The sequence below is a fragment of the Vicugna pacos genome, chromosome 33, assembly GCF_048564905.1.
Source record: "Vicugna pacos chromosome 33, VicPac4, whole genome shotgun sequence".
NCBI lineage: Eukaryota > Metazoa > Chordata > Mammalia > Artiodactyla > Camelidae > Vicugna > Vicugna pacos.
The window spans coordinates 12,283,100-12,295,204 of NC_133019.1; the positions used below are offsets into that span (position 1 = coordinate 12,283,100).

A 12,105-nucleotide genomic window follows, 5' to 3' on the forward strand; every position below is an offset into this window, starting at 1 on the left:
CTCGGAGAGCGGAAGCAGCAGGGCGCTGGGTGCAGGGAGCACATGCTGGGTGCTGAGACGCCCTTCTGGGCTCCGATTGGCAGGGTGAGGCTGCTTTTACAGGATTGGCAAGGACCTGGAATGATGCTGGAGGCCTGGAAAGCACCGCCAGGTGCCTGAAACACTCCTCCCTTCCAGGCCCTTCATGCTCGCCTGGGTGAGGTCAATGTTTTGTGCAGGAGCACCTAATACAGTGCCTGGTACCTGGCAACCATCCAGTAAATGTCCATGGATGAAACAAATGAATGCATATAAATGAGCAAACGAATGCATGGCTAAATACGACGTCCAGGGCTGTGTGCGGGTGTGAAGCTCCATCCCCAACATGCTCTTTGGGACTGACAGGCCTGGAGGCTGGACAGTGGGTGAGAGCAGGGTAGCCTGGTTGCTCAGGGGGCAGGATGGAGAGGACAGACCTGCCAGGCCCGGCTGAGGAGAGATGAGTGAAAGCCGGGCAGCCAGGGTGGAAGGTCACTGTGTCAGTGGTGGCCATGATGGGTAAGGGGCTTATGGCCCTTTCTGAAGAGCCAGAGTGGGCTCAGGCATTGGGAGGATATGCAGAGGTCTGTCCCCTGCAACCTGAGGCTCCAGAAGCAGGAAGGCTTGGGCTGGGGTTCACGTGGGAGGAAGGAAGGCCGTGATTTCCAGCCACCGTCTTGGCCTCTTGCGCCAGGCTGTGATCATTACAGTCATATGACGATAGCATGATGGAGGGTCCGCTCGACCCCATCGCTGAGCTTGATGCTCTATACACTCCATTCCATTTAGCCCTACCCCTGCCCACTTATCTAAGACAGCTACCATTTTAAGTAAATTGTCATTTGGAATCAGAATTTTTTTTCCGGATCTAACTCCAAACCCTGGGCTCTAACTCAGAATGACCCAGATCCTGGGGTAGGGCAGGCTGGGAGGAGGAACTTCTGCCCAGCTCAACCTCAAAAATAAAGAGAGTGAGCTTCCAGGGCTACCTGAGAGGGAGTCAGGAAGAGACAGGGTCCCTGAGAGCTCTTAGAGCACCTGTCACCAGAGCATCTGTGTCACCTCCTCCAAATCCCTAAGGGACAGCCTGAGCCCAAAGAGGAAACTAGGCTGGACCTGAGGCCCAGGGATGGGGAGCTAAAGCAGCCTGTTAAGGGGCCCTGGCACAGGAAGGCCCCAGGGGTTCCCAGACTCCTGAAACAAGTTGGAGTAGAGGCCTTCCTTGTGGACAGGAAGAGGGGAATTGGGGAGAAGGAAGGGTTTAGGAGACAGGTGCTGTGTCTGTTTGAGGCCCTTTCAAGCGCACAGTGATGATGGGACATCCAGGTGGAACTGTCAGGAGAACAGCTGGGAAAACTGAAGGTAGCAGCAAAAGATGCGATCCGTGCTTTGCTCCTTTGCTGCTTGTCACCCGGGCTCACTCTGTTTGGCACACAAGGGCCGTGTCACATGCCTCCTCGTGCACCTACCACCCGTCACAGTGCCAGACAGTGTGTGTTCCTTGAACTGAAACTGAGACATCCGTCTGGGTTGGAGTGACTGACTGGGGAGCCTTGCTTTGAGCCAGAGCACTGGGGGAGGGGCTGTCTCTGTGGCCATCGCAGGCCTGGGGAGGGGAGAGGAGACCCTAACAGCTCCTGGCTCCCTGCCTCTCCACTGCTGCACCCCAGCCAGGCTGAGGGGCACCCTGGCCCCCCTTTCAGCCTAAGAACCACCCAGCCCAGGGGCCTTGTGCCAGCAGAAGCCTCACAACCCCTAGGCCACATCCCCAGCCTGCTTCCCTCCTCCTGGCATGACAAGGCGCCAGTATCCATTTCTGTTACAAGCAGTGGACCGAGAGTTTACAGTGTAAACATCACATATTAAAACATCTAACCTTTGCTCTATTCCCTCATCCTCCCGCACCAACGAGCATTTGGCCGGGTTTGTTGGCTTAAAAAAATTAAAAAAAATAACAGGGCTCCAGCAAGCCTCAGAGTACGCAGAACATCCTGAAAGCTGCTTCTGCTCATCAATTATTCAACCCCATTCAGGGAGAGATCAGTCCTAATGAATTGAATCTGATGCATTCCGTCTCAGCGACTCACTGGGCCTGTTGTGATTGTGCTGAGCGACAGTGTCTCCCAGCCCAGGGAGAGGGAAGCAGGGGGTGTGTGTGCAATCCCAGAGGGCAGAGCCCCTGCACTGGGCACGTGTGTCTCCTGGAACGCAGCACGAGCTTGGTGTTCAAAAGCATGGGTGTGTGTGTGTACAGTGCATAGGCATGTGTAAATGCATGTCCCCTTTCCTGCCCTCAGGGTCTGCAAATCCAGCCCCAGAAGGGGTAGAGTCACCCATTTGCTCTCCTAAACAAGAAGCGACATTTGTATGGGGGCTCTGGGACCCTGTACCCCTGCCCATCCAAAAGCTCAAATTTATCATCCCCGCTCTTTCCCAGGCTCCCTCCCCTCCACCTCATTAGAATGCACTTTTGCAGAAGAACCCATCAGAGCTGATTATGAGCACGCTGCTTGATTAGCTGATGTGCTGTTCTAAGAGCTACTCCAGGAAGAGGGTGGAGGAGGTGCCTCTGGGCGTGGAAAGGGGCCCTGACTTGGGCAGAAAGGGACGGGGCCCAAGAGTAGCACTCTTGACTCCTTCTCTGCTGCCTGGCTGGGATGTGTGTCCAACCCAGAGGATCAGAGGAGAGACCTGGAGTGTAGGAAAAGGCGAGTGGGGGCAGGATGAAGCACTAGAAGCTTGAGATCATTTGGAAATCCTACCCCCATGTCTCTGGGGTACCCAGAGCTCGTGGGCAGGGCAGGGCAAAACCCACCCTGCTCCATGAGCTGGAAAAACCGCTGCTGACTCCATTCCTTCTGGGACTGCTTGTCTTCTGATGAATTTTCAAACACTGAGCTGAGAAAAGCAGAGCACAGCAGGCACACATGCACATGCATGCACACACGTGCCAGGACCTGTGTGCCCGAGCACATGAGCGTGTACACGCTGTGTGCACTATACGCCTGTGCATGCAACCGAGAGACACACATTAGCCCGTCCACACTTGGACACACACATACATGCCTGCCAGCAGTTGCAGATGTACAGATGTTTCCTCTGTCCATACCCTCCTGTGAGGCAACATTCCTGAGCCACAAAAGGTGGCTGCAGGTGCTACCTTATTAAATATTGCCCAAGTGAGCCTGCTGTGACCCAGCAAGGTGGGAGGGGCCGAGGGGAGAGAGGATGAGGATGTTTTGAGGACTGCCTGGTCTTGGGTGTGCATGACACTGACCGGCAGGGGAGAGCCAGGCTACAGGGAAGGAGAGTGCTTATCTCTGGGCATCCGGAGAGATCCTTGGCAGGATGCTGAGAGGCAGGCACAGAAATCCAACCTAGATTTGGTGTCTTCAGGGCCCCCTGTAGCTGAAAAATAATGTAACATAAAAGCATCTCTGGGCACGCAGGCTGAATGTTTAATTAACTCACAAGGCAGGGCTGCAACTGGGGCTCCTTGGCTTTGGCTCAGTGAAGGAACATCTCCATCCCCACATCTGAGGCTGCAGAGCCAAGTCAAGGGTGCGAGGTGCTTTGTGCCCATACTCAGTGAGGCCAGGACCCAGACGTAGTGCCAGGTCCCTATGGAGAGCCAACAGAGAATACACACACACACACATGCACACACGCACGCACGCACGCTCGCTCGCTCGCTCGCTCACTCACTCACTCACTCACTCACTCACATATACCCCCGCTCCCAAGTGCCCTTTCTCCTCCCCGACACTCATTCTTTCCTTGCTGCTCCACAAGTCCCTGCTATGTGCTTGGAGCCTTCAGAGGAGGCCCCCTTTCACCCTAGAGAATGGATTGGGGGTTTCTACGGTCATGGAGCTTAAGAGAAAGCCAGCCCCCTGGCCAGATGCCTGCCATTGGCACAGGTGGAGGTTTGGAAGGAACCCCCTGGAATCTACAGGAAGGGGGCGCAACAGGTTCTACGGGGGCAGATTGCCCGGTGTACGGGGCGGGGGAGGGCAGCAAGGATGCTGCTGCCGTCAGCCCTGTTCCTCAGCAGAAGGAGCCAGGAGCGTAGGAGCCAGCATCCTCCTTACTGGACAGACAGGGCTCGCGATGACGGCCGTGCTCATGACGAAGGCGAGGATGATGAGGAAGAAGCATCTATTTATCCATCCAGTGACGTAGCGCACCTGCTAGATCCCAGGCCCTCTTCTATGAATACAGCTGTGCTCAAGGCAGACAAAAATTCCTGCCCTTGGGGAACTTACATTCTAGAGGGGAAATGGTTAATACACGAAATACATGAAAGAGGTCTCATGTCAAATAGGGAGCGGGGATCAGAGCACCAAGGGGAAGGGAGAGTGGTTTGCAGTTTTAAACAGGGTGGTCAGGGAAGGTCTTCCCGAGAAGAGAGGGTTGCATAAAAGAAACTGAAGTGAGTTATTATTATTCCTAAAATATTAGACTTGTTACAACTGGAAAATTGGCACCAGCCTTTAGAGATTACTTGGTCCAACTCCTCCGTTTTGCAGATGAGGAAACTGAGGCTCAGGGGCAGAGGCAGGGTGATGGGGAGGAGGCAGCTTGCTCACATGACTCATGGATAACAAAGTCTTTTCCCATCTCCGTGCTCCACAAGCAGAGAAGCTCCAACTGTGCACAGTGTCCATTCTCTGCTAAATAGGTGCAATAAATAAAAAGGTTCAGTCTCAAAGAGAGATCAAGAGAGACACCATGAAGTGTTTATGGGCCGAGCTGGTGATCAGCATGCCCTCTTCTATGCAACACCCCCAAACAAGTGGCTGTCCTCGTGTGCCTGGAGTTATGGGGTTGTTGGAATGCCAGCCTGGAGCCGAGAAATTGTGTGAGCAGCTCTGGTCCCTGAAGAGTTTCTAGGGGGCACTTATCCCCTCACTGCACCACACCTGCCGCATCAACCCGTAGCAGGAGGGAGGGAGAGGGGAACAAGGAGCCTGCCTTGGACCTCTGGGGATTGTCTGCTCATCTGCCTCCCACAGGACAGCAGCGCACTAGGGAGCTCCGGCCAGCCCAGGTCAGTGTCTGACCCCCTAGGACGGATGCCAGCTACTCTCTCCTTCGCTCAAATTGCAGAAGACCAGAAAAGAATGACAGCCCCCGATTGGCCTCTGCCTCTTGGTTCAGGCTTTTCCCGCTCTCTCACTCCATGTATTACTTTAAGGCATGTATGTCCTTTAACTCTCAGTCCAAATGCCACCTCCTCCATGCAGCTATGGTCACCCAACCAGATGACACCTCTCTCTGCTCTGAGTTCAGCATCTATGTGTTCCGGTCGTGCTTGTCCAATGACCACAGAGGGAATGTCTCACCTTCCCGAGCAAATGCTAAGCTTCTGGGAGTTCTAGCCATGTTTTAAGTCTGCTTCTACTTTCCCCAGCTGACACAGAGCATAACGCCTTCGTGGAGCAGGCATTTCATAAATATTAGATGAATTAGTTAATTAATGAATTAACCTGCCTTAGTAACTTTTCCATTATCTGAATCCCTCCTTACTGAGAGAGCCAATCTTCCCCTCACCTGAGCTAAATCTTCCTGCCTCATTTCAATCTCCACTTGTTCTCTGCTTGTTCTGTCCTCTATGGAAATGCAGTACTTGACCATCCATCCCTGGGGCATGGCCCTCCAGGCTTGACAATCCCTCCTCCCTCTCCTCCCTACGCAGCTCCTGGCTCCGTGCTCTGCCGGCACCTTCCCCTCCACAGTCCCTTGTCTCTGCTGTGACTCTCCCCTTGTCCACAGGGCTCTTAAATCAAAGGAGCTGGCTCTGGTGCTGGGACAGCAAGGGCCTGACCCCCAGGAAGAGCCAACGGACAAGCTCCCAGCTCCAAAATTCTGTGGCATAAATACAGCATCTTGAAGAACAGCATAGAGCTCCTTCTTCTTCTGGATGAACCCCCACCTGTGCTCTCCCTGCCCCTTGCCCACCTCATAGGTGAACTTCTAAGATCAACCCAGGAAATGCTATCCAGACATATACTTATTCATTTACACATCCCACAAGCTTTACTGGGCTCCTGCAATTTGCCAGGTAAATAAGTCCTGGTTACTGCCCTATAGGAGCTCCCAGGCACACAGGGAAGGTGGTGATGCAGTTACCCCACTGGTGTGTGATAAGGGCCTTGATCAAAGTGTGATCCAGGAGCTGCAGGGCTGTGCAGGAAGAGGGCAGGCTTCACAGAAGAGGTGGTACTGGAGCAGGGTCTGGAAGGATGAAGAGGAGTTTCCCGTCAGTCCTGCTGGGCCTTAGCTTTGGGTCTCTGTGGGAAGACTGGACCAGAATTGATTCTGCTAAGCCTAGGGAGACAAACTGGGTGACAGATCTGCAACAATTCCATCAAAAAAGTCCAAGGAGGCCAGAGGACTCAATCTGATATAAGTGCCCCAAAGAGGGGGAAATGGGAGGCTCCGCGAGCCCAACAAGGAATCTCTGGGAAATCACAGCAATGAGCAATGGGCCATTACTAGAGTCAAGGTTCCAGAGACATCTATCCGGAGATATCCAAGGCCCTGCAAACCACTCAGAATCCTGGGGACAAGGCCCTAACCCAGGGAGTAGTGGCAGCCAGAGATTGGGATGGGGAGATCCGGACAGTGACCAGAGCCCCAGAAAGTCTGGCTGGACTTAAGACCTGGGTTGGGTCCCACAGTGAAGCCCATGTGGTGGGACCGGTTGTGTCCACCGGCCTGGGCTGAAGTCTGGAGCTGTGGGTATTCACATCCACAGCCAAAGTGAAGGGTGGGGTGGAGATGACACTGAGGTCAGTTAAGGGCCCTGCGCAGGCATATGGCTCTCATCTCATAGGTCATGGGGGCAACATCCACCTAAACATCACTTCCTCTGGAGCCAGAGCTCTTGGTCAGGAACTTTCCCATAGATCCAAAGAGCTGTCAAGGGTTTTGCCTTGTCCACACCTGGCCGCTTCCCAGGGGCAGCTCCCTACTGAGCCCTGAAAATCCTTGGGGTGCAGGGAGAGCCTTGGGCATCATATGATGTCACTCATCCTTTTTCCCTCTGGGTTCATCACCTGCTGTGGCCGCTCTGGGTGGGGGGAGTAGCAGGCTTGCTAGGAGGGAGGGGTGGGGCTGGTGCCTGGGAGAAGGCTGGAGGACTGTGGACTGTCCTGTAATTTAATTATTTGACTGCAGAAAGGAGATCGCATCTACTGGGTGCTCATCCTTGTTAAGCTAATTGTCTGTCTCCTTCTGTCTCTTCTCCCCCCTCTTGCTGGGGAAGTGGCTGTGGCCTAATTGAGTTATCATGAAGATAATGGCTGATGCTCTAGCCAGAGCTGAGAAAGGAGGACCCCTCTCAGAGGCCACTCAGATTCCAGACAGGCCCCTCCAGGGGCTGAGATGTGGGTGGCAGGAGAGGGGAGGGCCGATGAATCTCTAGGGGGAGGGAGGCCTTGCAGGTGAGTTTATGAGACAAAAGGGTCTCTGGTCTGGGCACGTGTGGGGCTTTCTCAGAGGCAACCAGGCAGCATAAGGCAATGCACTTGGACTTGGAGACCAGATCAGGTTTCAAATCCCACTGTCCCCTCTTAAAACCTGGGTGATCTAAGGCAAATTACTTTTCTGCTCTGAACCTCAGTTTTCTCATCTGTAAAATGAAAATAGTTAAGCTCACATCACATTTTTGGTGGTAGGACCCAGTGAGGTGGTGTGTATAAAGCAACTGAAACAACCAGTGATGGGAGCTTCCACTCACCCGTCCGAACCCGTGATGACAATGGAAAGGGCTGGGGTGGGTGACAGGACCTCCACAGGAGGAGACCAGGGTCCAGCACTCTGGCTTTAGATGAGCAGCTGTGGGGTATGGACAGCCTCAGCATCTGGGGCACATCATCTCTGTCCATTCCAGGCCCCCAAACAGCTAGGAGATGCAGCTCTGGGATAGGACATTGGGCACAGGGGCGCCGGGGAACGGCTGGGAAGTCGCGGTAAAAGCTGAACAGTGTCAGAAAACAGACGGGAGTCAAGAAGCACATGAGTCATCACCATTCAAGTTTCAGGACAGATCTGAAAGTCACGATTATGGCAGGCCAGCCCAAGCCCTGAACAGAAACAGTGGGTCCAGGCCTGGGAAGGCAGAGGGATGGGAACCAGAGAACAATGGCAGGGCACCCCAAGAGACTGCATGTATAGGAGAACAGGCACCAGGACCCAGGGAACTCTATTCACAACCCACCACAGTGTTGGGAGGAGCCCAAAGGCGAGGCAGGTGAGGGCGTGCTGTCAGCCAGGCTGGGGCAAGTGGGGGCCTGACAGCAGCCCTCCCCTTGCCTTCCCAGTGCCCCCTCTAATCCAGCCCTTCGAGTTCCCACCTGCCTCCATCGGCCAGCTGCTCTACATCCCCTGCGTGGTGTCCTCGGGGGACATGCCCATCCGTATCACCTGGAGGAAAGACGGACAGGTGATCATCTCAGGCTCGGGCGTGACCATCGAGAGCAAGGAATTCATGAGCTCCCTGCAGATCTCCAGCGTCTCCCTCAAGCACAATGGCAACTACACGTGCATCGCCAGCAATGCAGCGGCCACCGTGAGCAGGGAGCGCCAGCTCATCGTGCGCGGTGAGTGGAGACAGGCCAGCGGCCGTGGGGAAGGGAGGGTCCAGCTCTGTCTGCTGCTAAAAACGGCCTCTCTAGAGTTCAGGTTTGAATGATGGGCTCTGGCAAAGTTGGCTCTGGCACGTGCCTTAAAGATCAAGTGGTTCAGACCTCTTACTCTCCAGACCTGGAAACCGAGGCCCTGATAGGGGATAACACCAGCTCAGTTGGTCACTGGTGAAGTCAGAATTGGACTCAGAATTCCCAACTCCCAACCCAATGCTACTGGCAAAAGCCCTCAACATCTTGGGTTTCAGAGGTGCCTGCTCCCAACTTTAGAATGGTCCAGGCAGGGCTGACGTTGAATGGAAGTTGTCCAAAGCCGAAGAAAACCTATCAGAGGCCGAGATGACCTGTTCTTCCCCACCTTCTCTCTTTCTGCAGTGCCCCCTCGATTTGTGGTGCAGCCCAACAACCAGGATGGCATCTATGGCAAAGCTGGTGTGCTCAACTGCTCGGTGGACGGCTACCCACCACCCAAGGTCATGTGGAAGCATGCCAAGGGTAAGCCCCTGCCAGCCAGCATCTCTAAGTACGGCCAGGGATGGGTAGGGGAGGATGCTAATGTGACTTGGGCCTGGCCCCTACCCACAATTCCTAGACCTAGGTTCTGAGCTCTAAGGGGACCCCAGGCTGTACCTGAACTGGAGGTTATCCTCAGCCACCCCTAGGGTCTGTGGACCAGGGACAGCTGTCATGCTATATCCAAATTTCCTCTTGTCCCCATAGGTTGACCTCTCCCCCTCTCCAGCCCTAGAACTCAATATAATCCACTCTCTCTATTCCTCCCCAACTCTCCTCACCCCATCCTGGGGTCCCAGAGTTTCATTGGCCCATGTTTCTCACCAGTCAAACTATTCTGGGATCTTGATCTTTTGTGGAACCCAACTTCATCCCAAGGATGCATTTGGTGTCTGACTAAGCCCCGGGCCAACCTCTTCTCTGAGACCATGTCCATGGCCAACTCTGGGGGACCTGGAGGAGGTACCCAAAGCCCCCCGTTGTAGGATAGCTGGCCTCTTTCCCAGGCCTGACTCCTAAGGCCAGAAAACTGCCATCTGTGGGCTCCATCGTCCCTCTGTCTACTGCTAAGTGGCCCAAAGACAACTCTTTCTTCTTCTCCAAGGAACTCACCCCAAAGGAAGCTAGTGCTAAGACAGACATTGAGCTGAGGCCCCCAACTCCATCTCCCTACCTCAGATCTGGGGCAGGGTCAGGCCTCTGAGAGGATCTTTCCTATTGCCCAGGACATGTGAACTGTGTGAGCCCACAGCACTTTGGAGATGCTACAAAATGGCCCTAGATCAGCAAGGGAAAGGTATCAGAGCCATTCCTTGGGGTACTCCAGTCCACCCCAGCTTGCTTACCCCTCACCTAGACACCAGCCCTCCTAACTGCCACCTCGTTTCAGGGAGCGGGAACCCCCAGCAGTACCACCCAGTGCCCCTCACCGGCCGCATTCAGATCCTGCCCAACAGCTCGCTGCTGATCCGCCACGTCCTGGAGGAGGACATCGGCTACTACCTCTGCCAGGCCAGCAACGGCGTGGGCACCGACATCAGCAAGTCCATGTTCCTCACCGTTAAGAGTGAGTTCTGCCCCCGTTCCAGCCTCCCGGCTCCCCCAGTCATAGGCCAAGGTCCGTCTCTGTCCTCACCCCGCCTCGCCACTTGGCTCCCATTGTTCCCTCTTTGAAGGGGAGGCAGGAAGAATTCCTAGACGGAGGTGGGCTTGGGAACCTTCAGTGAGGGATTCAAAAGCACTCTCATCTAAAACAATGACCTCACACTGAATGACCCAAGCTCACAGCACTGCAGTCATGATAAGCTCATGATTTGTTGTACCAAAGTATCATGTGACATCGCAGTTACTTGGCTCTGTAGGTTGGCAATTCCGTCTGAATAGTCATATCAGACAGTTTATCGCTGCTATTCAATGTGCACGTGCTTGTGTATAACCTGTCTGTGGTTTAGAAAGGAGGAGACAATACACAATGTAGGAGAAAGGTCTGTGGGCGGAAAACCTGGGTTCCAATTCCAGACCCACCTGATGAGCTCTCTGGCTTTGGACAAGTGACTTCACGTCCCCAGGTTCCTTTTCTCACCTGTGTTAGAGGTTCCTTCCCAGCCCACTCAGCTCGCAGAATTGTCATGAATAACACAGGTACTGACTGGAAAGGGAAAGAAGCTTCAGAGAAGCCAAAAGAGCAACAAAACTCGCTATAACTTGGTGTCTTTGGCTTCTAAATCTCCAGACACAGAGCCAGCATCAGTGGCCTTGGAAGTCTGGAATATCCCTGAATTCTGTTAAGTCACACACAGATGTTCCTACCGGGCGAGCCTATTCCCTTATGCTCTTGGGGGTCTGTATAATGGGCCCCCAAGAATCATGTCAGGACACTATCCGTCTGGCCCTCTGTTATGAAATGGACCACGGGCCATGGGGAACAGCAGTAAGAGCCTGAGTTAAAGCATCTGACCAAGCTGACTGTGAATCTGGGCACTGTGACATGATTCCTGTGACCTGTGTAAAGTACCGGATCACGTGGCCTTGCTGTACCTCATTTCCCTGATGCACAAAAATGAAAGTCACAAGATCACCTTACCTGTTATGTTTTGTAGCAAGAGCAAGTCAGATGACATGTGTAACGCAGCCAGGGGGTACCTGGCACCCAGTGGGCCGTCAGAAATTCCACCACCAATTTTGTTTTTAACAGGAGACCCTCCAGGGTCCATGTAGGAAAGGCTGCTGAGAGCAGCGCCCGGTGTGCGGTCTGCCCGGCATCTCCCCAGAGTCCCTTCCTTTAAGAATCATAGCTTCTTTATCGCTTGCCAAACCCGTGTTCAGCTCAGCACAAGACAGGGAAGCCCCGGCGATCGATCGATGCTCCGGGAGCTCCAGGCGCCGGAATCCCCGCCCTGGGGAGCGGCTTCCCTCACACTATCAAAAAGCACTTTGTCCTTAATAAACCCAGGCAATCAATCTACATCCCTCAGCCAGGGAGAACTTTGCTAATTCTGCCTGCGTGAGGGGAGAGGAATGGTAGGCGCCTCGCGGAACTATCCTTGGTGTTTGATCCATATCTCTCCCCTCTGTCAGCAGGAGAGAGAGCCCTAACTCGCAGGCCTTTTTTTTTTTTTTTTTTCTGTCTTTGCTCTTTTTCTCTAAGTTAGGGGATTCCACTGAGCAGGTGTGGCTGTGCCTGTGTGGCCTGGCAATGAGGCGGGCATGGGTGTGGGAGACGCGGTGGCCAGGAGGTGGGCTGTGTGCGAGGAGACCCGGTTCACATCAGGCTGTCCGTGAAGTCCTAGGGGGTCCTGGGCAAGTCGCCTCCCCTCTCCGGGCCTGCATTCTTCTGTGCCATCCTCACTTCCCAACCCACGCAGGAGCCATGAAAGCACATTGTGTAAATCCAAGGCAGCCTCGTGAACACGTACAACACAAA

The 12,105-nt window shown here is 54.1% G+C and overlaps 1 protein-coding gene across 1 annotated transcript in view; it reads left to right on the forward strand.

Moving 5' to 3' along the window:
* DSCAML1 (DS cell adhesion molecule like 1) overlaps positions 1-12,105 on the forward strand; it is a 314,095-nt gene that overhangs the window by 242,446 nt on the left and 59,544 nt on the right. The window contains exons 9-11 of the mRNA XM_072954182.1: positions 8,346-8,624; positions 9,045-9,164; positions 10,072-10,248. Coding sequence (XP_072810283.1) covers positions 8,346-8,624; positions 9,045-9,164; positions 10,072-10,248 — 576 coding nt within the window. The remainder of the gene's footprint in view (positions 1-8,345; positions 8,625-9,044; positions 9,165-10,071; positions 10,249-12,105) is intronic.